At 44.7% G+C, this 27,707-nt stretch overlaps 1 protein-coding gene across 1 annotated transcript in view; it reads left to right on the plus strand.

Annotated features, from left to right (window-relative positions):
• The window catches only part of LOC149431537 (basic helix-loop-helix ARNT-like protein 1), a 78,373-nt gene that overhangs the window by 48,171 nt on the left and 2,495 nt on the right, over positions 1 to 27,707 (plus strand). Inside the window, 10 exon segments of the mRNA XM_089665497.1 lie at positions 3,380 to 3,478; positions 3,704 to 3,851; positions 7,720 to 7,740; positions 9,184 to 9,231; positions 16,982 to 17,017; positions 17,351 to 17,508; positions 18,674 to 18,753; positions 23,439 to 23,531; positions 27,392 to 27,463; positions 27,465 to 27,510. Of these exon segments, the coding sequence (XP_089521623.1) occupies positions 3,712 to 3,851; positions 7,720 to 7,740; positions 9,184 to 9,231; positions 16,982 to 17,017; positions 17,351 to 17,508; positions 18,674 to 18,753; positions 23,439 to 23,531; positions 27,392 to 27,463; positions 27,465 to 27,510 (694 nt within the window). The 5' untranslated portion in view covers positions 3,380 to 3,478; positions 3,704 to 3,711.

Genomic DNA, 27,707 nt, shown 5'->3' on the forward strand with positions numbered 1-27,707 from the left:
CTTTTCGTTTTTTTAAGATGCAAGAAAAATGTGTACAGTGCATAGAATGGCCTTTCTCCAGCCCTAGGGTTCCTTCACAGGTTGTTAAGGGTTCCTTTGAGCAATGAACGATTTCTGACTCTCGGATATGTAACCACTGACACCAATTATATTTTTGGCATTAATCACCGTGAGAGTGGGGCCGTTCTTTCTCTGACCGCCAGTGTAGGGTGGCCCATTTCCCAATGATCACCAATTTAAAAAGGATAAGTTCACCTTTAGTAACATGTTACACCCGTATTCAGGGTGGGGGCCCCATTGTGCCAGCGGGACGAGGATCCTCTTCCCACAAAAACGCTGTCGCAACTGTGTGGGGCTCCATCCACATGGCTGCGTCCTTCATTCACATGCCATTGTGGCGGACTTCTTGGGCGTGAGGGCGCTGGTGAGCACACTTGTAGTTCATTGATCTTTCTGGATTTCAGTAAGCACCTTTCCTGTATAGGAGGTGGGGGGGGGGGGGGGCGGCTATACTGACAGTTTCCAGGATGATCTGCTGATCGCAGGTACAATACTTTTCAGGCTCCTGAGAATAAATGCAAAAATAACTGTGCATTTTATTTTTTTTCTCTCTTGTGAATACACTGGGCTCCCTCTGGGGGCAGAGACTTTGCTGAATACACTGGGCTTCCTCTGAGGGCAGAGACTTTGCTGAATACACTGGGCTTCCTCTGAGGGCAGAGACTTTGCTGAATACACTGGGCTTCCTCTGGGGGCAGAGACTTTGCTGAATACACTGGGCTTCCTCTGGGGGCAGAGACTTTGCTGAATACACTGGGCTTCCTCTGGGGGCAGAGACTTTGCTGAATACACTGGGCTTCCTCTGGGGGCAGAGACTTTGCTGAATACACTGGGCTTCCTCTGGGGGCAGAGACTTTGCTGGGGACACTGGGCTCCCTCTGGGGGCAGAGACTTTGCTGAATACACTGGGCTTCCTCTGGGGGCAGAGACTTTGCTGAATACACCGGGCTTCCTGTGGGGGCAGAGACTTTGCTGAATGCACCGGGCTCCCTCTGGGGGCAGAGACTTTGCTGAATGCACTGGGCTCCCTTTGGGGGCAGAGTCTTTGCTGAATACACTGGGCTCCCTTTGGGGGCAGAGACTTTGCTGAAGACACTGGGCTCCCTTGGGGGCGCAGAGACTTTGCTGAGGACACTGGGCTCCCTCTGGGGACAGAGACTTTTCTGCGGACATTGGGCTCCCTCTGGGGGCAGAGACTTTGCTGAATACACTGGACTCCCTCTGGGGCAGATACTCTGGAGGAAAACACTAGGCTCCCTCTGGGAGCAGAGACTCTTGTGGGGATGTACCAATTGTGCACAATAGAGACATGGAAGCTGTATGCGCAGCCATCTTGTGAAGGTCTCATGAGCAGTGTTTCTACTCCCTCCCCCCCACCCCTTGCAAACTATGGAATTTGTAGTTGTAACTTTTAACAAACTTCAAAAGAACCCTCTTATCTTAATAAAATCACAAATAGACACAGTGTCCATGGCGGACCATGAAAAACACTTTCCTCTGCCCTATCGTAAAACAATAATAACTCAGTCAAGCCGTTACACATGACCTGTTAGGCCATTAAAGCTCTAGGAATGCAGAGTGTGCCATAAAACATCTATTCCACAACAAAACAAATTCCACACACAATTAATAGAATTCAACAGGAGCAGGACACATTAATATTAGGTATATATTTGAATGGGGAATATCACACCGTACAAATCAAGGTCATACACAACTATGTTAGCACTTACAATAAGGGAGAAAGCAGTCTCTTCCTTCCTGGGTGACAAAGGTAGACTGTGTTTGGTATCCCTGGGATCGAAATACAATTCTGAATATTATTCTGCCAGTTTCTAGAATACCACCTGTACGTATTGGAGGTTTTCAACTGTATTTGGGAATTGGTCGTAAACGTAGTGGCTTCCCAGCACCCATCCCTTTACCACAGATTATTGGTCAGTTGGTTTCTGTCCACACCCCATTAATATCACAGAAAAGGGACTGACAGGACTTGTTAAGTTGGAGCTCTCTTTTACCCATCAACCAAGGAACACCCAAGAGAGCCACGGCAATGTTTTTGCTCGGACAATTGGAATCTGGTAAAACCAAGGACTTTGCAAGTGTTCTGCCTTCTTAACTCCTTTCTTTTATTTCTCTGTTGCTTTGTTTTCTTTATCTCTTTGTAACATCCCTTTCTGTAAATATTTTAATGGAAAGGTCAAATGGTGCAATTAATAAACCCCAATTTGAAAAAAAGTGTTAAAATTATCTTTAAGGCTTTTAATGCAAACTAAGGAATCCCTGTCTCTTGAAGAGTGCTACTGTATAAAATAATCCCCTGAATATCCCTGTCTGTGGTGACAGTGTGTGTTACAAACGTTTATTGTTCACATTTGTTCTTTTTAATACTGTGAAGGGTTGATTGTCCCAAAGCTATCTGGTGGCAGTTTGGAGTTTGAAGGGTTAATTGCATAATTAACCTAACTCAGTGACAATCGCTTTGACTGCTGGCACCTAGATTGTGGTCCTGCAAGCTGGAAAATCTTTGTGCAGGGTACAGCTGAGAGTGGCATTGTTACACAAGTGACAGGGTGGTGTGAGGTTGGCTGGTCCTTTGTCATGAGTTGGCGAGAAGGGGTTGGGCACCGTGTTCGTCACAAGGGATATTTGGCTGTAAGCCCCCTCTGGAAGTAGAGACTTTGGTGGGGACACTTGGCTGTAAGCTTCTTCTGGAGGTAGAGACTCTGGTTGGCACACTTGGCTGTAAGCTCCATCTGGGGTCAGAGACTCTGGTGGGCACACTTGTCTGTAAGCTCCCTCTGGAAGTAGAGACTCTGGTGGGGACACTTGGCTGTAAGTTCCCTCTGGAAGTAGAGACTGGTGGGGACACTTGGCTGTACGCTCCATCTGGGGTTAGAGACTCTGGTTGGCATGCTTGGCTGTAAGCTTCCTCTGGAAGTAGAGACTATGTTGGGGCAACTGGCTGTAAGCTCCCTCTGAAAGTAGAGAGACTGGTGGGGACACTTGGCTGTAATCTCCCTCTGGGGGCAGAGACTTTGCTGAGGACCCTGGGCTCCCCTTTGGGATGGAAAACACTGGGCTCCCTCTGGGGGGGGGGGGGGGGGGAGAGAATCTGGTGGGGATATTTTTGTGTAAGCCCCTCTGGAAGTAGAGATACTGTTGGGACACTTGGCTGCAAGCTCCCTCTGAAGGTAGTACCTGGTGGGGGTGCTTGGCTGTAAGATGCCTCTGGGAACAGGGACTTATTAAAGGGTTTTGTATTATTTTAGTTCAGTATAATTATGGGAAGTAATATGTTTTTTTTTCTCTTTTACAGTGATCCACAAAAGACCATGGTGAGTAGGTGACGGGGTGTATAAGCCTCCAAGAAGGTTCTCACCTGTGGTTCTTACTTCAACAAGACAACCTCTTTTAGGTAAGTGCTCTCAATAGCCAATGTCATCATGTGCTCTGCTTGATCTGGTTCTCGCATCGTAATTGTATAACCTGCCGTTATGTATCCTGAATACAAAACCTGTCCTGAGGTTAGGAGATAACCATCTTATCGTGTCACCAAACACCGTCTCTGAGGTTGTTGTATAAGACGATCACGGTGTTACGCTCTCACTCCTCACATCTCCAATGTTTTCTCCACCTTCAGATGTTCCAATGGCTGACCAAAGAATGGATATCTCGTCAACTATGAACGACTTTATGTCCCCAGGCCCTACAGACCTCATATCCAGTTCCCTCAGTACAGGTGGCATGGAATGTAACCGCAAGAGGAAAGGGAGCTTGACGGATTATCAGTAAGTAGTCTTAGGATGACCCTTTCCTGTTCATAATGGCTTAGGCCATTCCTGAGTGCATCTTCTTGGGATACCTTCTAGGAAATGGATAAAGCAGGTTTGTGGTCATCCTCTGGGGTCAAATATGTGATGAAACCAGATAGCATGATACCAAGGAAAGTTATATAAATCTTAAGTTATCAGGTTTTCATCTACAAGTGATTCATCCTCCCCCCCTTTTTTTGTTTTTTTAAGCAGTTTGAGTTTAGAATTCGTAGTCCTGAATTTTGAGGGACCAATGGGTGCCTTTGCTAAAAGACCTTTCTACTTTACCTGTGGTGCTACCCAATTTGCTCTTGAACATCTTGAATAGAACTGCTGAAGAGTGGGCATTTCTATTATTCTGAAAAAGAGAGGAAGGCGCCTCTAAGTGCAGAATTGACAATTTATTTAGTAAACAATGGATAAATTGCACTTACAAGATAAATAGTTAAAAAGACTCATCGTGTGGTAATTAGATCCAGGTGGGACATCCAGCCGTCCAGCAGCAAACTGTCTATAGGATCAGGGAGTAGAGCCCAGGATGTGTCTGTGCATCAAAATGAAGCTAGGAGAGCAGAGTCGGATGTAGGAAGTGAAGGGGGCGGTAATGCATTTCGGAGCATGCTCAATAGGCTCCTTCTTCAGACCTCTAAGAAGAGCTGCCTTAGTGTTACTGCTCTCATCCAGGGGCGGACTGACCATTTGGAAACTCAGGCACTGCCCGAGGGCCCGGGGTCAGTAGGGGGCCCCATGAGATGCCCCTGGTACCTTTTTCATAGGCTTTTTTGAGTTTGGGCGAGGACACAGGGGCCCCATGATCCCCTATTGCCCGGGGAACCCATGAGTTGTCAGTCCGCCCCTGCTCCCATCCATCCCTGATATCCTTCTGGCACCTTTATCCTACAGCTACAGAGGTTGGGCTCCAACTAGCGCTCCCTATCATAATATACAATTTCTATTATTCTGAATCTCTTCTTTACTTTTACATTTTTTTGCAGCCTTTACTCTCAGGGATGGCTGTTTGTACTGTTATTCGGTTGTATTCTCTGTTCCACACGTCAGCTGTAAGGCCGCCTCCTCCTCCTCCTCGTCTCCTGCCTAAGCTCAGGGCTGATGACATTCTCAAGGCTGCTGTAGGAGGGCAAATGGTTACCTTGATGTCATCCTGACTACGTGTGTTTTTATCATCATTTTGTTTTAGTCTCGTTAACAGTGAGCTCAGATAGGAGCAAAGATGGCCTCACAACATTGACCCCATCCTAATGCAGGCCATATACAGGTCGAATTGCCAACGATTTTTCAATTGAAAACGTAGTTCGTTCTGTAATCCGATGGTGCCACCAATGATTTCGAAAATCGGTCGTTTTTCACGAATTGTCCAGCAGCATGCTCGATAAACGAAATGGGGTAGAACCATGAAAATCAGCCGATGACATTGCCGGACTAATGCAGGCCATACATAGGTCGAAAACTGGCCGTTTATTTATAAAAAAAAAAAACCGAAAAATCGGTCGATCGGCCAACATTACCGCCAACGGTAAAAAAAAATAATTGGCAGATTTTCATCCCGTCTACAGCCGGCATTTAATTACTTCTGTCCCTTGCAGAGAGCTCTGATATTATGTTTGACATGAAAAAGTTTTGCGGTTGCAGCAATGTATCTATTTTGAATACAGATGTTTTATTTCGGATACAAATGGATACATTGTTGAAACCGCAAGACTTTTCATATAAAATATAATAGCGGACTGGAATTCTTCTTCTTCCTTCTCTTTCTCTTCTTCTACTTCCTCCTCTTCCTCCTCTTCTTTTTTTCTTCTTCCTCCTCTTCTGGCTTCATCTTCCTCCTCCTCCTCCTCTTCTGCCTTCTTCCTCCTCCTCCTCCTCCTCTTCTGCCTTCTTCCTCCTCCTCCTCCTCCTCCTCCTCTTCTGCCTTCTTCCTCCTCCTCCTCCTCCTCCTCCTCTTCTGCCTTCTTCCTCCTCCTCCTCCTCCTCCTCTTCTGCCTTCTTCCTCCTCCTCCTCCTCCTCCTCTTCTGCCTTCTTCCTCCTCCTCCTCCTCCTCCTCTTCTGCCTTCTTCCTCCTCCTCCTCCTCCTCCTCCTCCTCCTCCTCCTCCTCCTCTTCTGCCTTCTTCCTCCTCCTCTTCTGCCTTCTTCCTCCTCCTCCTCCTCCTCTTCTGCCTTCTTCCTCCTCCTCTTCTTCTGCCTTCTTCCTCCTCCTCTTCTTCTGCCTTCTTCCTCCTCCTCTTCTTCTGCCTTCTTCCTCCTCCTCCCCCTCTTCCTTCCTCTTTTTCTTTTTCTTCCTCTTCTTGCAGGTCATGGCTCATGTGCAGATTTTTTTATCGGTAAAATGATCGGCCGATTTTGCCCATCATTGCCGGGAAAATCAACCGATCGTCAAAATCGGCCGTGAATTTTCCAACTTTACCAATAGAAAAAATGTGCCAAAACCCCAAAAAACGGCCGATCAATTAACCCACCAACGGTGCGAATATCGGACGATTTTTTTTTCCCAGATGAAAAAAATTGGCCAATTTTTGACCCATCTATGGCCTGCATAACAGAGCAAAAATCGCCCGATTATTCTCAGGTCCGATTTTGGGAAATCGACTCCTGCATGGCCGGCCTAACACTTCTGTGACAGGGAGAGAATACAATAAAATAAAAAATGGACATAATCTGGGAGGCAAGGCTATGTGATAACACAATAGGGATTTCTATCACCCCCCCCATTACATATGTATAGTCACTCCCCCTCCATAGATGTGACCGAGGCTGGAGACGATGTCTCGTTATACGGACCGCAGAGCCGACTTGTCTTAACTGCTTGTGTTCTGGAGTTTCTATAGTAACCGGATTGACTTTCTATAGTTTGACGCGTAGAAGGATCTTGACTTTAGACCATGTACTGCTTATGCCCTTTATAATGGAAGGATTGCGACTGACCTTTTGATGTTCAGAGTGTGGCGATTTTTTTTTTTTTCTGCTTTTTTATTTTTATTTTTTTTTTCCTTTTATAGCTTGTGTTCTGCAATGCAAAACTATGAATCCAGTCCAAATGTATTTTTTAAAATGCAACTTTGTATAAAGTCCGAGTCCTGGTTTACAATGATGCGGCGCGGAATTCGCAGCATTTTCACTGCAAATTCCGCACCGCATCAGAATCGCACCCGTTCATGCGAACCGCTGCGGGTGTGTTTGTTAAGTTAACAACACCCCGAAAGCGATCCACAAAATGGGGTGCGATGGGCAGAATCGGATCGCATAGGTGTGAATACCCATGCGATCCGATTCTAGTGCAGACCCAAAAAAGGGTCCTGCAGGTTTTCGGTGCGGGTGCGGTGCGATTAGAGCATGGGGCTGACGGGCTGGCTCAAGGGTCAGGAAGCATGGTATCATTGACCCCTGATGCAGTGTGAATTCCGCACCGAATCAGAATCGCACCCCGTTCATGCGAACTGCTGCGGGTGTGTATGTTAAGTCAACAACACCCCGAAATCGGTCCGCAAAACGCGGTGCAATGTGCAGAATCGGATCGCATAGGTGTGAATACTCATGCAATCCGATTCTAGTGCAATCCGATTCTAGTGCGGACCAAAAAAAGGGTCCTGCACGTTTTCAGTGCGATTAGAGCCATACAAAATGTACGGCTCCGGTGCGCCTGTGCAAGGCTGGCTGGAAGGCCAGGGGACAGATTTATATTTTTTCTCTTTCATCTTCTGCTTGGTTGGCCTGAAAACTATCTGATACCTTCAGCTTTCTTCTCTTCCTCTCTATGTGTTCTTATAGTTGATCTGTAGAACAGAATATGCAAATGACCTATAATATAATATCTTCTTGTTTTTCAGGCTCGATGGCTTTTCTTTCGAGTAAGTATACACCAAGTTATTTATTTATCTATGATCTTTAGAGACAATACCCGCCGCCCTATAGTAGAAGTATTGCAACAGGGTGGCAGGGCTGCGCATAATCACGTGTGTATATATATGTGATTTGCATTTCTTGGTGCCGCACCACACCGCACCACCCTTGATGGCTAGAGTTGGTAATCACCAAGTCCCAGCCGGCGATTCCCCACCGGCACTCTGATCATTGAGGAAAGCTGACAGGGGAGAGACCTGTGTGTAAACACATGTCTCTTTCCTGTCAGCAAGGACATGCTGCTTTGTATTTCTCTGCACATAATGTGAAACATAACACTGCACACAGTTAACCCTTTGATTGTCCCAGATGTTAACCCCTTCCTGCCCAGTGCCATTAGTACAGGGTCAGTGCTTTTTATTAGCGGCAGTTAGTCGGTTCCCTCCCAGTGTCAGAATGCCCGCCACAGTCCCGCTGATCGACACCATTACTAGAATAAAATAAAAATTAAAATTCCAAATATATATATTTATATTATTTTTTAGATGCAATAACTTTCACTTAAACCAATTAATTTACACGTATCGGGATTTTTTTTTAGCAACATTTGTTTACTAGATATGTTTTATAGTAAAAAGCCAAAAAATAAATAAATTAATTTAATTATATATATATAATTTATTTATTTTTTGGCTTTTTACTATAAAACATATCTAGTAAACAAATGTTGCTAAAAAAAAAATCCCGATACGTGTAAATTAATTGGTTTTAAGTGAAAGTTATTGCATCTAAAAACAACACTAATATATATATATATATATATACACACACATACACACATACACTTTATTTATGTCTTTTTCTCAAAATTGTCGGTATTTTTTGGTTTAGAATATAAATAAATGCAGAAAAAAAACAAAAAAAAAACAAAACAAAAACAAAACATGTCTATACTTACCTGCTGTATGCAGTGGTTTTGCACAGAGCAGCCCCGGATCCTCCTCTTCTTGGTTCATCCGTCGGCGCTCCTGGCCCCTCCCTCCTGCCAAGTGTCCCACATAGCAAGTAGCTTGCTATGGGGGCACCCGAGCAGACTCGCTCCCAAGCCGCTGGTGTGTCCAATCATAAACTAGCTCAGCCCCACCCCCTGCTCTCTCCTCACCGTCTCACTGGCTGTGATTGTGAAGGTCTAACATGGTATGCTCTAGTAGGGAAGTCACATTTCCACCAACCAACCAGCTTCTGTATTGTAAAGGGAACCGGAGCTTCTGTGGAAAACACATCAGCATGGGGGGCAATACTCCATGCAGACTGTAAAATGATCGAACCTCAGAACGGTCACACAGCACTGATCATTCGGTCTGTTGGTGTTTAGAATTAGTTGCTGTCATTTTTAGCTTTATAGTACAACTGGACCTTGACTTTTTTTTTTTTTTTTTTTTTTTTTTTAGCAGCCATGGGGAAGGCATGGATACCGACAAGGATGATCCACATGGGCTGTGAGTAGTCGCATTATATCGTGTATTGTATCTGTATTGTCTCATGTACTGTCCCCCACTATAATGCACAGCGCTGAGTAAACTTTTTGGCACTATGTAAATACTGTATAATAATAATAATAATGTGCGCCATTTGATTGGTAATTTGTTATGCACGCTTTTGATTGGCTGTCATCCTTTTATCACCCTTCATATTTTGCCTGATGCGTACATCCATGAAACGCACGCCCTAATCGCTGGTCTTTATAACATTGTAGCTGCTATTTATTGGCTGTCTGACAGGACACTCCGGTTCACATATATGGCAATTGGGTGTGTTTTGGACCGCATCCGATTCACATGACATGTGAACATGAAGGCCTTTTCTATGTAGCCGTGAACATATTTATTTCAGATACTTGTATATTGCTGTTTAATTTACGCTGCGCTTTACATATAATATTGTACATTCACATCAGTCCCTAATCCTCAAGGGGCGTACAATGGAGAGTCACCATACAAGATGGAACAAATGGGAGGATTTCAAAAAGTCAAGGCTAGCCTTAGAGGTTATGGGGGATTAACAGAGTAATATGGAAACATTTATTTATTTCAGGTACTTATATAGCGCCGTCAATGTACGCAGCACTTATATATTGTACATTCACATCAGTCCTTAACCCTCAAGGGGCGTACAATCTAAGGTCCCTAACCCTCAAGGGGCGTACAATCTAAGGTCCCTAACCCTCAAGGGGCGTACAATCTAAGGTCCCTAACTCACATTCATACATAAACATACTAGGTCCAATTTAGCCAATTCACCTACCAGCATGTCTTTGTAGTGTGGGAGGAAACCAGAGTACCTGGAAGAAACCCACGCAGGCACAGGGAGAACATGCAAACTCCAGGCAGGTGGTGCCGTGGTTGGGATTTGAACCAACGACCCTAGTACTGCCAGGCGGATGTGCTAACCATTTAGCCACTGTGCTGCCCACATATGGGCAGGCCGGCCACAGCGCATTTCCTGGTGCGATTTTCAGTCCCGTTCAGATGCAATTTCCAATATTATTATTTATTTATTTCAGGTACTTATATAGCGCTGTCAATGTACTCCGCGCTTTACATATATATTGTACATTCACATCAGTCCCTAACCCTCAAGGGGCGTCCAATCTAAGGTCCCTAACTCACATTTATATATTGGGGCCAATTTAGACAGGATCCAATTAACCTACCAGCATGTCTTTGGAGTGTGGGAGGAAACCAGAGTACCCAGAGGAAACCCACGCAAGCACAGGGAGAACATGCAAACTCCAGGCAGGAGGCACCATGGTCAGGAATCAAACCCATGACCCATTTACTGCAAGGCAGACGTGCTAACCACTAAGCCGCCCGATATCATACACTTTAACAATTCACTTGAATCGCTATACGAATCTCTCCAGACGGGGCTTGAAATCCCGCTACAAACTGGCCCCACACATTTGTGGGCTCAGGCCTTGCTAACACATATAAGTTTTGCAGAAACACACTGCAGTCCATATAATGAGAACCTCCTGCGCTCAGAAACCACATGCAGCTCCTTAGGGCTGCTAACACCTGCACCTTATTACCAAAAAGTGAAAAATACTAAATAAATACAAAAGAAATGGTGTAGCGCTCTAATAAATGTGTAAATAATACGAAGATAGTGACCACATCCCTTATGGGATATACAAGTGAAAAAAAATGGTGAATAAATAACATAAACCAACGGTCTGCACCCGACCTATTGGGATCCAATTAAACACAACGCAGTGCTAAATGTTCAATCAAAAATATGTATATAAATATTTGAACATGTATGTGACCCCAGCACTGGGGGATGGGGAACTAATAATAGTGAAAAAGTGCTCAGTGCTAACAAACACTCCAAACGACATATACAAATGCGATAATGATATTAGTGAAGAATATAATAAAAAATAAACATATAAATCCCCTATAAAAATGCAATCTGAATAATATTAAACACAAGTCGGCCGAACGATATGTGACACCGATGTCCACAAAGGTACAAAAACATGCAGGTGATCTTGTGCGTTGCAGCCTTTGGTGATGAATCCACAAACAGCTAAACTGGCTCCTTACCGTGACCCTAAAAGGGCCTACAAGCTTTCGGGATCACTCCTGGACCCTCCAAGACCGGATTCCTCTTAATAGTATCCTCCAAACGACCTCACATCAGGTGAATGCCTTCCAGGTCAAGATCAGCTCCAACCTCCCCTTTTGGCTATAATTAGTATGACCGACTCCCACTGCGTGACGGAAGCCCCGCCCAGTCTTATGCAGGCCATAGAGGGGTCGAAAATTGTCCGAAAGAAAAATCGACTGATTTTCACACCATTAGTGGGTTAATTAGTCGTCCGTTTTTTTGGGTTTTGGCACATTTTTTTATCGGTAAAGTTGGAAAAAAATCGGCCAATTTTCGCACCGTTAGTGGGTTAATCAGTCGGCTGTTTTTTGGGGTTTTGGCACATTTTTTTTATCGGTAAAGTTGGAAAAAAATCGGCAAATTTTCACACCGTTAGTGGGTTAGTCGGCCGTTTTTGGGGGTTTTGGCACATTTTTTTTATCAGTAAAGTTGGAAAAAAATCGGCCAATTTTCGCACCATTAGTGGGTTAATTAGTCGGCCCTTTTTTTGGGTTTTGGCACTTTTTTTTTATCGGTAAAGTTGGAAAAAAATCAGCCAATTTTCGCACCGTTAGTGGGTTAATCAGTCGGCTGTTTTTTGGGGTTTTGGCACATTTTTTTTATCGGTAAAGTTGGAAAAAAAATCGGCAAATTTTCACACCGTTGGTGGGTTAGTCGGCCGTTTTTGGGGGTTTTGCCACATTTTTTTTATCAGTAAAGTTGGAAAAAAATCAGCCAATTTTCGCACCGTTAGCAGGTTAATTAGTCGGCCGTTTTTTGGGGTTTTGGCACATTTTTTATCGGTAAAGTTTGGAAAAAAATCGGACGATTTTGCCGGCAATGATGGCCAAATTGGCCGATTGTTTTACCGATAAAAAATCTGCGCATGAGCCTTGACCTTGCAAGAAGAAGAAAAAGAAAAAAAAGAACAAGAAAAGAAGAAGAAGAAGAAAAAGAAGAAGAAAAAGAAGAATTCCAGTCCGCTATTATATTTTATATGAAAAGTCTTGCGGTTGCAACAATGTATCTATTTGTGTCCGAATAAAAACATCTGTATCCAAAATGGATACATTGTTGCAACCGCAAGACTTTTTCATGTCAAATATAACAGCGGAGCTCTCTGCAGGGACAGAAGTAATTAAATGCCGGCCATAGATGGGACGAAAATCGGCAGATTTTTTTTACCAGTGGTGGTAACGTCGGCCTATTGAACGACTGATTTTTCTTTTTTTTTTTTTTTTAAAATGGCCGGTTTTCGAGCCGTCTATGGCCTGCACCGAGAAAGTATGACTGTTCCCTTGGACTCCAGGGGGTTTATTTACTAAAGCTGGAGAGTCCAAAATCAGACTCCCTTCTGCATAGAAACCAATCAGCTTCTAACCTCAGCTTGTTCAATGAAGCTTTGGCAATGAAACCTGGAAGCTGATTGGTTTCTATGCAGAAGGGAGTCTGATTTTGGACTCTCCAGCTTTAGTAAATAAACCCTCAGGTGGCTCGATGGGATTAAGACTGGGCGGGGCTTCCATCACGCAGTGGGAGTCGGTCATACTAATTATAGCCAAAAGGGGAGGTTGGAGCTGATCTTGACCTGGAAGGCATTCACCTGATGTGAGGTTGTTTGGAGGATACTATTAAGAGGAATCCGGTCTTGGAGGGTCCAGGAGTGATCCCGAAAGCTTGTAGGATCCTTTTTAGGGTCACGGTAAGGAGCCAGTTTAGCTGTTTGTGGATTCATCACCAAAGGCTGCAACACACAAGATCACCTGCATGTTTTTGTACCTTTGTGGACATCGGTGTCACATATCGTTCGGCCGACTTGTGTTTAGTATTATTCAGATTGCATTTTTATAGGGGATTTATATGTTTATTTTTTATTATATTTTTCACTAATATCATTGCATTTGTATATGTCGTTTGGAGTGTTTGTTAGCACTGAGCACTTTTTCACTATTATTAGTTCCCCATCCCCCAGTGCTGGGGTCACATGCGGGTTCAAATATTTATATACATATTTTTGATTGAACATTTAGCACGGCGTTGTGTTTAATTGGATCCCAATAGGTCGGGTGCAGACCGTTGGTTTATGTTATTTATTCACCATTTTTTTCACTTGTATATCCCATAAGGGATGTGGTTACTATCTTCGTATTATTTACACATTTATTAGAGCGCTACACCATTTCTTTTGTATTTATTTAGTATTTTTCACTTTTTGGTAATAAGGTGCAGGTGTTAGCAGCCCTAACGAGCTGCATGTGGTTTCTGAGCGCAAAAATATACATATTTTTGATAGAACATTTAGCACTGCATTGTGTTTAATTGGATCCCAATAGGTTGGGTGCAGACTGTTGGATTATTCACTTTTTTTTTTTTTTTTTTTTTTATTTATATAGTCCATGTAAACATGGTTTCCTATGGGACACATTCACATCCTTTTTGTGTTTTCAGCTGCTGCATTTTAGAAAAGGGTCAGGGAATTTTTTTTTCCTGCATCTGCTGCGTTTTTGAAAAGGGTCAGTGAATATTTTTTTTTTTTTTTTTTTTCCCTGCAGCCGCTTGCGTGTTTGGTGCAATAAACTTCAGTGTAACCGCACCGAAAACACAATCTGCTGCAGGAAGAAAGTCTCTGACAAGTGCTGAGTTTTTTGCACTTTTTTTTTTTTTTTTTTTTTTTGGCATTGAAGTTTTGAGTGTGACTTGACACTCTCTGGCACTCACATTGCATCAAAGTAGCGCAGGAACCTTTTTAAAGTCGCTGTGACTTTGAGAAGGTTCCTGCACTACTTTGATGCGACTTTGAGTGCTGCAGAGGGTAAAGTCACGCACAATACTTTCCTACTTGAAAAAAATGCATCAAAAACGCCCTGGAAAAACACATCAATCTCAGCACGCATAGGTGTGAACCAGGCCTGATGGCACCGTAACCTGTCGTCCTCCTTACTTTTTTTTTTTTTTTTTTTTTTTTTTTTTTAATTTAAAAATATATACATTTTTCAGATAAACAAGTTATACAAACATACTCATTAAAACTTTAGCATATTATCAAAACATTTATCATTTCATACCTTTCCCCAGCCAATCCCTAACCCCTTCTGTCTGCATTTTTCTGTTCATTTCTGGAGATCGTAATCCCTATAAAAGAACAAAATATAGGGCAGCACAGTAGCTAAATGGTTAGCATGTCCGCCTGGCAGTACTAGTGTCGTTGGTTCGAATCCCAGCTACGGCACCACCTGCCTGGAGTTTGCATGTTCTCCCTGTGCCTGCGTGGGTTTCCTCTGGGTACTCCGGTTTCCTCCCACACTCCAAAGACGTGCTGGTAGGTGAATTGGCTCCTGTCTAAATTGTCCCTAGTATGTGTATGTATGAATGTGAGTTAGGGACCTTAGATTGTACGCCCCTTGAGGGTTAGGGACCTTAGATTGTACGCCCCTTGAGGGTTAGGGACCTTAGATTGTACGCCCCTTGAGGGTTAGGGACCTTAGATTGTACGCCCCTTGAGGGTTAGGGACCTTAGATTGTACGCCCCTTGAGGGTTAGGGACCTTAGATTGTACGCCCCTTGAGGGTTAGGGACCTTAGATTGTACGCCCCTTGAGGGTTAGGGACCTTAGATTGTACGCCCCTTGAGGGTTAGGGACCTTAGATTGTACGCCCCTTGAGGGTTAGGGACCTTAGATTGTACGCCCCTTGAGGGTTAGGGACCTTAGATTGTACGCCCCTTGAGGGTTAGGGACCTTAGATTGTACGCCCCTTGAGGGTTAGGGACCTTAGATTGTACGCCCCTTGAGGGTTAGGGACCTTAGATTGTACGCTCCTTGAGGGTTAGGGACCTTAGATTGTACGCTCCTTGAGGGTCAGGGACTGATGTGAATGTACAATATATATGTGAAGTGCTGCGAAAATTGACGGCGCTATATAAGTACATAAAATAAATATATGTAGTATTTTTCTCATGGATTGTGAGATATACCTGAGCCACTGTTGTTGGGATGTTTTGTTAACCATTTATGTTGAGCCAGGGAATGCCCAGAGGCTCGGGTTTGTAACGTTTCATACAATCTTTAATAAACATATAAATAAATATATTTGAAATACTACAATTTTGGCTGTATTATTTATATATATATATATATATATATATATATATATATATATATATTAATTAGTGACATGTTACACGTACCTGCTATGTGCAATAGTTTTGCACAGAGCGGCCAGAACCCTCACTTCTGTGGTCCCCTACCAGCTCTGTCCCCTCCTCCTATTCAGTTTCTGCCTCCATAACAAGCCATTTGCTATGAGGGCAGACGTGCGGGTTGCATCCCGAGTCGGGCTGTGTGTGTCTTTTAACACACACTGCACTCCTGTGATCCATAGAAGTACAGCCAAAAGAGCTTAGGAAGGCCTATTCAAGTACAATATATATATGTATGTAAAGCGCTGCGTACATTGACGGCGCTATATAAATACCTGAAATAAATAAATGTTTCCATATTATTCTATGTTAATCCCCCATATCCTCTAAGGCTAGCCTTGACTTTTTGAAATCCTCCCATTTGTTCCATCTTGTATGGTGACTCTCCATCTTATCTTCATTCAAATGATAATGTTACATATTTGATCCACCCAGTCCTTTATTTCTGTCCTCCTTACTGATCCGCTTTTTGCTGCATCTGCATCCACCTCGGAGCTGCACGCATGCAGCCCATAGACGTGGGTGGAAATGCTGTGGCTGCACTGACATAACCGCATGTGACATGCGGGTGCACGGATCCGAACACACGGGGAGATTTACTACAACGAATGCACACAGAATCTGGTGCAGCTGTGCATGGTAACCAATCCGCTTCCAGGTTTTATTGCCAAAGTTTAATAGAACAAGGTGAAGTTAGAAGCTGATTGGTTACTGTGCAGAGCTGCACCAGATTCTGAGTGCTCCAGTTTTAGTAAATCTCTCCCGCTGTGTCTACATTTGGATCTGTCCTGTCCGCATTTCATGTTTTGATATGAAATCCAATCCTCTGCATCCAATCGTGTGACAGCGAATCACGACGATCACGTGACCCTAAAACCGCACCTGCCTCCTGGTATCTGAAACCTCTTAGAGGGCTGGGAGGTGCCGGCACGAAGAAGTTAACCTCTTCACCCCGGCCGAACGCAAATGTGCGGCCTCCCCGCGTCTGGGCCTAGACGCCGAGCGGCCGCACATTTGCGTTCTATTAAAAAAATGACACATGCCGAGAGCGCGCGCCCTGTGCGCTCCCAGCACACATGTCTGGTACCTACGGAAAGGTCCTGATCTCCGCTTTCAATCGGGACCTTTCCCGATCATGTGAGCGCCGTAACGGTCACATGATCCTAAACCCAGTCCCGCCTCCCAGCTTCTAAAACCCTTAAAGGGCCGGGAGGCGCCAGTGTGAAGGGGTTAAGGAACTAAAGTCTTTTTGCAACTAAAGTGTTTTTCAGCAGTGTTTGTACTTTATTATGCTTGCAGCAAGCCGTTTGAATTCTGTTTTTACAGCAGCTACATATATTCTTTTTTTTCTTTTTTTTTCTTTTTTTTTCTTTTTTTTTTTTTTTTTTTTTTTTTTTTTAGGTTGGACTATCCTGAAGGTCGGATTAAAAACGCACGGTGAGTCGCACTGCAAGTGCCGATTACACAGCGACGTGATCGCAGATAATCCTTTACATAACCATATGCAGTTTTATATAAATACAGCCATTTGTTCTCTTAAAGAACCCAGCGCAACTGGTGCGTGTAGAGGGGGGGGGGGGGGAGTGGTTGGGGCCACGAGGACTCGGGAATATGTATTATGGAGAAAATAGTTGCATTAAAAAAAATTGAATTTTAAATGTTGCTGAAATTTTTAGGCATTGTAAAAAAAGGCAGTTTGCGTGTGTGTGGTGTCTGTTTTTTGTTTTTTTGTTTTTTTTGTTTTCATGATTTGATTGTCTTCTGTTTCAGGGAGGCACACAGTCAGATTGAGAAGCGGCGCAGGGATAAAATGAACAGTTTCATAGACGAGTTGGCATCTCTAGTGCCCACGTGTAACGCCATGTCACGGAAGCTGGATAAGCTGACAGTACTGCGAATGGCGGTGCAGCATATGAAGACGCTACGAGGTGGGTGGCCTCGTGTACACAGAGTCACAATCTGCACTGAAATTGGTTCACTCTTATGGTATATAAATGGGTAGTTGTCAGGACCAGGTCAGCAGAGCCTGGATCCAGCCTCACTGTAGCCCCTCCCCAATCCTCCCTGTCTCTGCTTTGACATTAGTATTCACTATAAGGCTCCATATACACGGGACACTTCTGAATGATTGAAACTGACTGCTGGAAAATGTAGGTTAAAAAATGTCTGTTTCGCTGCGTTTGCAAAATGCGTTTATGCGCAATTGCGTTTAGAATCGTTTTTTTAAAGATAAGCAGAGGAGAACCTCCCAAATGCCCAGAATGCACTGAAAAGTGGTCAATTAACTATTTCAGACTGTTTCAGAGAAATACAGAGAGTAGAAGCAGAGACAGCAGTATGTGTTGAGATTAGCTTAGGTGTGAGTTGCTCATTAACATTTCTTTTGTTTCCAAGGGTGGGAAAGGTGTCTGGTGGAGAGAGTCATTAAGGCCACCTGGCAGGGGGTCTGCATGAGGAATTTGAAGTGTGAATGGTCATTAACATATCTTTTGGCTTGCTTGGGTTTTAGCAGTGGTCTCCAAACTGCGTCCCGGGGGCTGGATGTGGCCCTTTGCTTGCCTTTGTGTGGCCCTTGGGGCACTATTCCACCAAATGACTCCAATATTGGAGCTGCATTGCCCCTACTCACACCATCAATGAGGTACTATTCTTCTCAATGGGGAACTATTTCTCCCATTAAAACCAATGATGGGGCACTAGTGCCGGGGCGGTTTTGGCTCCCACTGGCCCTCCTAAAGCCTGAAGAACAGTAAACTGGCCCTTTGCTTGGGTAGTCTGGAGACCCCTGGGTTATAGGAACCACAACTGCATTAGGTGATGCTATACTGAGTTTTAGGACCTCACAGGATAGCTTTGCCAAGGCACTCTTCCAAGGTGTGATGAGGAAGATCTTTATTTGCCTAGAATTGCATGGTGGTGCTATCCACCAACTTACTACAGGAACTGAGGGCAAGCCTGTAAGGAGTGAGAGGGATACAATACAACTTTCCTTTTTACCTCTGCTCTGTCCTCTGTCCTTGCAATATCCATCCCAAAAAATTTACCGGGTGAACAGTCTTTGGGATTCATGTAATGTTTCCTTTCCATCTACAGGTGCTACAAACCCATACACAGAAGCCAACTACAAGCCGTCCTTCCTATCAGACGATGAGCTAAAGCACTTGATCCTCAGGGTGAGTTGGTATTATTGTGTGTGTTTTTATGTGTTCTTTTTATATTCACCCGACCACAGCCAAGTGTCCGAGAGCTCATAGAAACAGCGAAAAGTGACGGCAGAAAAAAGACCGAGTGGCCATAGAGCCTGCCTGCTCTTTGGTTTTGATGGGTTAAGGACCTCCTGCAGCCCTGTCCAGCTCTCTGAGAGTAAATTCTTGTCTCATGGAATCTCCTCCATGCTCTTGAGACTGTGCTGGGAGACACAGCAAACCTTCTGGCAATGACACGTATTGATGTGCCATCCTGGAGGAGTTGGACTGCCTGTGTAACCTCTGTAGGGTCCAGGTATGGCCTCATGCTACCTGTAGTGACACTGACCCTGGCCAAATGCAAAACTAGTGGGGAAAAAAAAACCCACGCTCTGAGGAATTTACACACTTGACGAATTTAGGTGTTCAATAGCCGTCATTCAGATCTTGTAGGGCTGGGTTGAAGGTGATTGGTGCCTGAGGGAGATGCATCTATTTCTTCTTAAGAACACATCAGGGGAGTTTTACTTAAACTGGTGCACCAGATGGTACATTGCAAGCAGGGTGTTAAAGCCTCATCTCTTGCAAGGCACCTCGTCCCCAAATTGAAGGGACAAGCGCTTCTTCTCCCACATCCAAAGCCACAAGAGAATGTGGGAGGGCTTATAGGAATCTGGAAGCCATATTCTAATAATGGGGGGGGGCCCTGATACCTGCCCACCCTCAGGGGAATGCATTTAGTGTATACTTCTACCCTAAAAAATGTGAAATGCAAATAAACTCATATCATGGCAAAGTCCCTTAATAAGAATAGCCAAATTAAAAAAAAAAAAATTAAAACCATGTCCCCCAAGGTAGATCCATTTCCCATTATCACAAACCAAGAATGCGTAGTGCACCAACTCCTCATCCAGACATATAAATAAAATAATCTTCCAGTAATCCCATGCAAGATAAATCCACACTACAATAAAGGTCCAACTCCCAAATCACTGAATGTCCAAAGTAGTGCGGTTTAACAATCACTTTTCCAGAGGAAGTGGTGTGACCAGTGGCGTAACGTGTGGGTGGAGCCTAGTGACGTCACTTCTGGTATTTTTCTAGACAAAGGGCCAGTTTACAGTCCTTCGGACTTTAGGGGGGCTTGACCGTGGCCATTGGGAGTAGAAAAGGTTGGAAAAAACCATGCCCCAATTTTGGTGTCATTTGGAAGGGATTGTGCAAGAAGCGCCATGCTTTGTGAATGGCCCCGTAGTCTTCTGGGACCTGTCAGGTGTCCCAAAAGACTACGGGGAGGGAGGGGTAGGACAACTTCAGTTTTGGATTGCCTTAGGCCAAGGCTCTCCAAACTTTCTAAACAAAGGGCCAGTTTATCGTCCTTCAGAATTTATGGGAGCTTGACTGTGGCCATTGGGAGAAAAAAAGTTCCTGACCTCAGTTGGAAAAAACAGTGCCCCATTTTTGGTGTCATTGGAAGGGATTGTGCGAGAAGTGCTGCGCTTTGTGAACGGCCCAGAAGACTATGGGGGAGGCAGAACAACTTCCGCTTCTGATCGCCTGGGCCAGGGGTGTCAAACTGGCAGCCCTCCAGCTGTTGCCAAACTACAAGTCCCATCATGCCTCTGCCTTTGGGAGTCGTGCTTGTAACTGTCAAGATTGCAATGCCTCATGGGACTTGTAGTTTGGCAACAGCTGGAGTGCGTCCAGTTTGACACCTAGGCGATCGCAGCGGAAGTGGGAGCGAGTACCTGTCAAATTCGGGTACCCGCTCCCCAAAGGTGCCAATCCTTAATGGGGAGCGGGGGACAAAGCATTAAAGCGGAACTTCCCCTTTTGGGTGGAGCTCCGCTTTAAGTGTGCTTAGCTGCAGGAAGCCCTTGGATACTGTCCTTTTACTTAAAAAAAAAAAAAAAAAAAAAAAAAAAAACTCTTCCTGACATCTTTATTACATACCAGTCAAGGCATGGTAGTATTCTCGGGGGACAGCATGACAAAGGTAAATGTTAATCTTTCCAAGCTTGCTTGATTGTCCCGGCTATAGTAAAGGAGATGATGTATGCTCAGCAGGCACCTATTCTTCGATGTGCAGATACAGAGAGCTGCTTAGACTGGTGTCCCTGCTATGTAAATGGCTGTGACTGGCAGGGAGAGGTTAATACGGGGTGTCAGTGGGTGGTATACGGGTCACATAAAGGAAATGATGTAACACTGGCAGCACTGAGTCACAGGGTGTAGGCGTCTGACATTCCCAGCAAAGTATGTCTATAACCCGGGCTCTTCTATTTTGCATCCTCTGTCCTTTTTTGTTTTTTTGTTTTTTTTTGCCTATTCTTCCATTTTGTTTGTTTAACCCCTTCCCTACTGGGCACCCCCTTCCTGCCCAGGCCAATTTTCAGCTTTCAGTGCTGTCGCACTTTGAATGACATTTGCGCGGTGATGCAACTCTGTACCCATATGAAATTTTTAGCATTTTTTTCAGACAGAGCTTTTCTTTTGGTGTTATTTAATCACCTCTGGGGGTTCTGATTTTTTGCTTAACAAACCAAAAACAACTGAACGTTTTGAAAATTTTTTTCTTAGTTTCTGTTGTAAAATTTTGTAAATAAGTGATTTTTCTCCTTCACTGATGTGCGCTAATGAGGCTGCACTGATAGGTGGCACTGATGAGGAGGCATTGACGGGCACTGAAAGGCAGCACTCATATATGGCACTGATAGGTGGCACTGATGGGCACTGAGAGGCGGCACTGACAGGGACTGATAGGCGTCGCTGGTAGGTGGCACTGATGGGCATTAACAGGCATCACTAACGGGCAATGAAAGGCAGCACTCATATGTGGCACTCATATGTGGCACTCATATGTGGCACTGATTGGCGGCACTGACTGGCACTTATATGTGGCACTGATGGGCACTGACGGGGCTACACTGATCATCAGTGCCCTGATGATCGGTGTACATGTCCCCTCTGAGTAATGCCAATTACCGGCTCTCCTCTTCTCTGTCAGCGTGACAGCTCGAGAGGAGAGAAATGCCGATAACCGGCATCTCCTTATTTACATGCGATCAGTTGTAGTTGGACACAGCTGATCACATGACAAAGCCGACGTCATCGGCTCTTTCTGTTGATCGGTGATCCGCTGTGTCCCAGAGATACAGCGCACCACTGATCGCCGCGCTGTGCGCCCCCCGGAGGCACGCACACTCGGTTAGGGTAGGAGGATGTCATGTGACGTCCTCCCAGAATGAGAGAACCGCCGTCCGTCATTACCTTTTATATGGCGGGCAGAAGGCAGTTAAAGGGGTACTCTTCAATTAGATCAATTAGATACGAGACTATACCATGGCAAGCAGTACAAGCCGCAGCTTGCCTGCCTTGGTGTACTCAAGCAATGCCAAAGGTGAAAAGAAAGCTACCGCGCGCCGCCTTCGGGTTAGAAGTCTGTTTTTCTTGGGGGACACCTAATCCTGAGGTCTGTCCCTCTATAGACTGGGGATTCCTATCTCAGCCCATCAGTCTGTCTGCAGCCCAGTGCACAGTGAAAGGATTCACTGCCCTTCCCCTCCCCTGCTGCCTGTCTGCAGAGACAAGGAGGTCAGAGAGTGCAGAGCTGCCATTATGTGTAGTAAATAGACCGCATTCACAGCCAAGGTCACATGGTAAATGGATGAGAAGACACGAGCACAGTTACATCGTCACTTTGCTGATTTCTGTGTTCCTTGCTGCCTCCACTCCCAGTAGCCGTATCCGTGCCAGAAGTGTTCCCCTTTAAAGATCAGAGAGCATCTAACAAATAATACCATTCGAAATCCTTCAGCTAGAGATGTGTTCTACAGAGAGAGATTTCTTGTCTTTAGTATGTTGGGGGTTTTGTATGATATGATCCAGAACAAAAGAGAAGGATCTTTAGTCTCCCCTTACATCAGTGTTCCCACTAGGGCACCCCCTTATATCAGTCTCAGCCCCCACCCCCTTACCTCAGGGTCCCCCACCAGAGTCCACAGTTACATCAGGGACCTCACCAATGTTCTCTAACATCGGGGTCCCCAGTGGGGTTCTCCATCCTGACATTGGGGCCCCCTACCCTAACATCAGAGCCCCAGTGGGGACCACCACCCTGACATTGAGGCCCCCACATCAGGGCCCTCCATCAGCGTCCACCACCTTGAGATCGGGTCCCCGCCCCCCCTCCCCCCCCCCCCCCCCCCCCCCCCCCCCCATCAGGGCCCTCCACCCTAACATCAGGCCCCCCCATCAGGGCTCACTACCATGACATCAGGTCTGCCCCCCCCCCCCCCCCCCATCAGGGTTCTCCCCTTACCTGGAGCAGGTCTGGTGAGGGCATTCCTTCCTCCTCTGAACAGGGCAAGCATGTCATTTGGTTTCTATCACACTGGCAGTCCTACCAACCAACCAACAGGCATAACAGCACAGCATGGGGGGGGGAACTGCACTGGAGACTGTAGGGGCAGGGAAAGAAGCAGAGGCCGTAGGCAGCCTCTGCTGAACTAAATGCTCAGTCTGTGCACATTGAGGATTCCCCACTGACCCCAACTATGGGCTGTATAAAGTCTTTTAACGGGGCAGATGTGACCGGCAGGCTGTGGTTCGGGGACTCTGTATCTTCAACTGGTTTATATTCATGGATGGTATTTGTTTCTCCTGTCCTGCAGGCAGCGGATGGATTCCTCTTCGTGGTCGGCTGTGACCGTGGAAAAATCCTATTTGTGTCAGAATCGGTTTTCAAAATTCTCAATTATAGCCAGGTACGCCAGATCTTCCAATGTGTCTCCTTTTCAGCTCATTACCCTGACCCCGATATGAGGCTCCAATACATGCATGTGTTTACAAATGTTGGAGATTTCATTGTAAAATTCATGTGCATTGAAAAGGCATTTTTGGGTTCAGTTCCATGCGTTTTCTGTGCCTCTCACATGCTGAAAGTAATACAAATACAACTTTCCTCGCCCTGAAGCCGCTAGCTGACGTTTTGCACGACTGGCGGCTCTCTGTCCTGGCGGCTCTCTGTCCTGGCGGCTCTCTGTCCTGGCGGCTCTCTGTCCTGGCGGCTCTCTGTCCTGGCAGCTCTAGAACCAACCAGAGTAGTATGTATTCCCTGTGTCATCTACAGTATATCGTATTATCACTTGCAGGCTAGAGGCTTCTATATGGAGAGAGGGCTGCTCAGATCTCACTACTGTGTATAGCAAAACTCTGCCACACACACAAAAATAATATGCAAATTATACATAAAAATATAATAATAATTTAATAAGTGTGCGCGCGCGTTGTACGTACATTGAGTAGGTGTCTTTTACCGCCAAAACATCCCCGACCCACAGAGGCATGGACCCCACTAGACCTCTGAAGGTATGCTGTGGTTTTTGGCACCAAGCTGTCAGCAGCAGATCCTGTAAGTTTGTGAGGTGGGGCCTCCATGGTTCAGACTTTTTCAAGCTCAGCCCACAGGTGCTCAATGGATTGAGATCTGGAGAATTTTGGAGGGACAAGTCAACACCGCAAACTTGTTTTGTTCCTCAAACCATTTTTTTACAGTGTGGCAAGGTACATTATGCTACTGAAAGAGTCCGCTGCCAAAAGGGAATACCATTGCCATGAAGGGGTGTGCTTGGTCACCAGTAACGTTTAGGCGGGTGGGACGTGTTAAAGTAACATCACATGAAAGGGAAGAACTGTGTGTGTGTGTGTGTGTGTGTGTGTGTGTGTGTGTATATATATAATATAGTGTGTGAAAAAATCTATACTGGACGGAGGTGCGTTTCCCTACTATGTGCCATCTGGCCAATTGATGAATGTAAAATATATAACCTTTATTTAAATATATAGAAAGTATATGCTCAGCTGTAATGAATGCCTAATTGGAGTGGAATGTATTGCACACAACAATATGATTTGGATACTGTTGCAATTATTTACCTTACATCCAAATGGTTAATAACACCAGACCAAATCAAATAGCATATTGTTTTAGATGAAGAGGCGGCATACAAAGAGGCACTGTAGTTTGATCACCAGCCTATCAGCTTGAATATATAATCTCTTAAGGAAATGGAGTTACCCCATGGACAAACTAATTAGATAGTATAATCTATCTTCTTACAGATATGTATTACGGGCTAAGATGTCAGCCTCTCACGGATGAACCCCCATACATCACCATATCCAGACAGAAATACCTCGCTGACTTGTGTGTGTGTGTGTGTGTGTATGTATGTATGTATGTATGTATGTATGTATGTATGTGTATATATATATATATATATATATATATATATATATATATATATATATATATATAGGTAGTAGCCACTCTCTACTCCACTCCAATTAAGCAATACAGTTTGGTCTAAGCCCTGGCCACCTGCCATTTTGCAAGTGAAGACGCATGACCTAGGACCATTACTCTGCACTTTCTTGTCAACAAGCTTGCTATCCGTTGGCTTACCTCACCACTCCTCCCTGTCCTGGTCTTGCTGTGCCCCAGAAATACATAACAGGAAATAAATGGTGTCTAACTTTAGAGATGAGCCCCACCTGCCTGCTATTCTACTCCCCCAATGAGAGCACGATTATTGTCTGCTGAGTTGCTGCCATTGGGCAGTTTTTATAAAACTTGTTATTACATAGACCTCTGGTTTCCCAACCAATCGCGTCCCACCAATCGCGTTCTGTGTATGTTCACACAAAGCTAGATTTGCCCCATTTTGTGTATAGATCAGGGACTGCTACTGGGATGTGGGGGTCAGTCTGGGACACAATGTCCTGTACAGGGGCGGACTGACCATTTGGAAACTCGGGCAGGGGTCGGGGTCAGTAGGGGGCCCCATGAATGCCCCTGGTACTTTTTTTTTTTTTTTTTTTTTTTCCATAGACTTTTTTTTGAAGTTTGGGCAAGGACACGGGCCCCATGATCCCCTATTGCTCGGGGGCCCCATGAGTTGTTAGTCCTGTATGATAACCTACGACTATAAGGTAAGTGGTTAGCATTTCCCCCTGGCAGTACTGGGGTCATCGATTTCGAATCCCATTCATGGCACCACCTGCCTGGAGTTTGCATGTTCTCCCTGTGCCTGCGTGGGTTTCCTCCGGGTATTCCGGTTTCCTCCCAAACTCCAAAGACATGCTGGGAGGTTATTGGCTCCTGTATAAATTGTCCCTAGTATGTGTATGTATGAATGTGTGTTAGGGACCTTAGATTGTACACCCCTTGAGGGTTAGGGACCTTAGATTGTACGCCCCTTGAGGGTTAGGGACCTTAGATTGTACGCCCCTTGAGGGTTAGGGACTGATGTGAATGTACAATATATATGTAAAGCGCTGCGTACATTGACGGCGCTATATAAGTACCTGAAATAAATGAATAGTAATCGTATAGAGGCGTATTTATAAAGCGGCGAATGTGACTTTCACCAGATATGCACTGCAGGTGAATCTTCCAGCTGCATGTGTTTCTAAATTAAAGGGAATGAATAACAACCTGTGAATCTTTGGTGAATGTCACATTCACTGCTATGTAAGTATTCCCCCATATTTACCATTACAGTTCATTCTACAGCGGCCAGGTCATGGAATCTCTTGTCTGTGGGGGCCTCTGCTGGTCAGCTGTGGTAATGCTGTCTGAGTTCAGCCATATACGAAAAACTACCAAGGATTCTGCAGGCAATGATGCTTTGTTGGGTGTCATTCAAAAGGCCACATTATAACGCCTGAAAAAAAAAGACGGTCTCTGTTGCCCTTTTTTTAAACCAATCAAAGTGTTCTTTTTTTTTTTTTTTTTTTTTTTTTTTTTTCCTCCTGTATCATTGAAATATGATAGCTGAAAACTGCAGAAAGATTCGATCTACCCATGGCTGTTGCAGAGACCTCTTTATTTTAAAGGATAAACGCTATAAACACAGTCATGCTAAGTGCAAATTTATTGAAGAAAAAAAATATCTGTTACACCAGTTTTATTTTTTTGTGTTATTTTGTTTTTTTTTATTTTTTTGCCTTTTTTTTTTTTTTTTTTTTTTATTTAGGAGTTTTGTTTGGTTTTTTTGTGTGTTTTTATTAATTGGTGTTCAATGCATTTACACTTTTTTTTTTTTTTTTTTTTTTTTTTTTTTTTTTAATTAAGTCCCTGTACATTATGTATGGCCAATGGAAGTGAAGAATCCGGATCCCATGCCGAGTGGCCCCTGCTGAATATTGTACACTGGGGGTCATTTGCTACAGGCGCCGTTCATTCACCATCTCAATTAATGCAATGCAATCCCTGATTGGATGAGTTGGAGAGGCGGGGCGTGATGTAACGATCTCCACCCTGTCCGGGTTACAGACGCCTTGCATTTATTGAGGAAAAGGCGTTCCCTGCATGGCGCCTGTGATGATGTGATGACGGCCCCTGTACAGTGAGGATCACTGTAGAATCTGTGGCTACTGCCGTGATTGATCGGCCAGATATGGAACACATACTATACTTTGGTCCAAGCTGCAACAATGTAACTGCCCGTTGCACGATTAAACTTGCTGACCTCACATGGCTTCGTTATCATTGTCTTCCCTGTGTCATCCGGAATCCTGGGAAAGTCCTGCTGATCGTTACGTTTCCGCTCTCCTATTTCAGAACGATCTTATCGGGCAAAGCTTGTTCGACTATCTCCATCCAAAAGACATTGCCAAAGTGAAGGAGCAGCTTTTCCTCTTCGGATACGGCTCCCCGGGAGAGGCTCATCGATGCAAAAAGTATGTTCTAGTTTGGGGTCTGCTGATCATTGTGTTCCCAGGAAAACGTCATATCTGCAGCTCCTCCTGATTCAGATTTGGATCTGTTAGAAGGAACCCATCAGGATGAACTACAGTGAAGGAAATGCGTATTTGCTCCTCTGCTGATGTTGACTGTTCGCCCCTCACAAAAGAAATGATCGGTCTAAAAATCGAAT

The sequence above is a fragment of the Staurois parvus genome, unplaced genomic scaffold (assembly GCF_062004578.1).
Source record: "Staurois parvus isolate SC_StPar_1 unplaced genomic scaffold, SC_StPar_1.0 ptg002219l, whole genome shotgun sequence".
NCBI lineage: Eukaryota > Metazoa > Chordata > Amphibia > Anura > Ranidae > Staurois > Staurois parvus.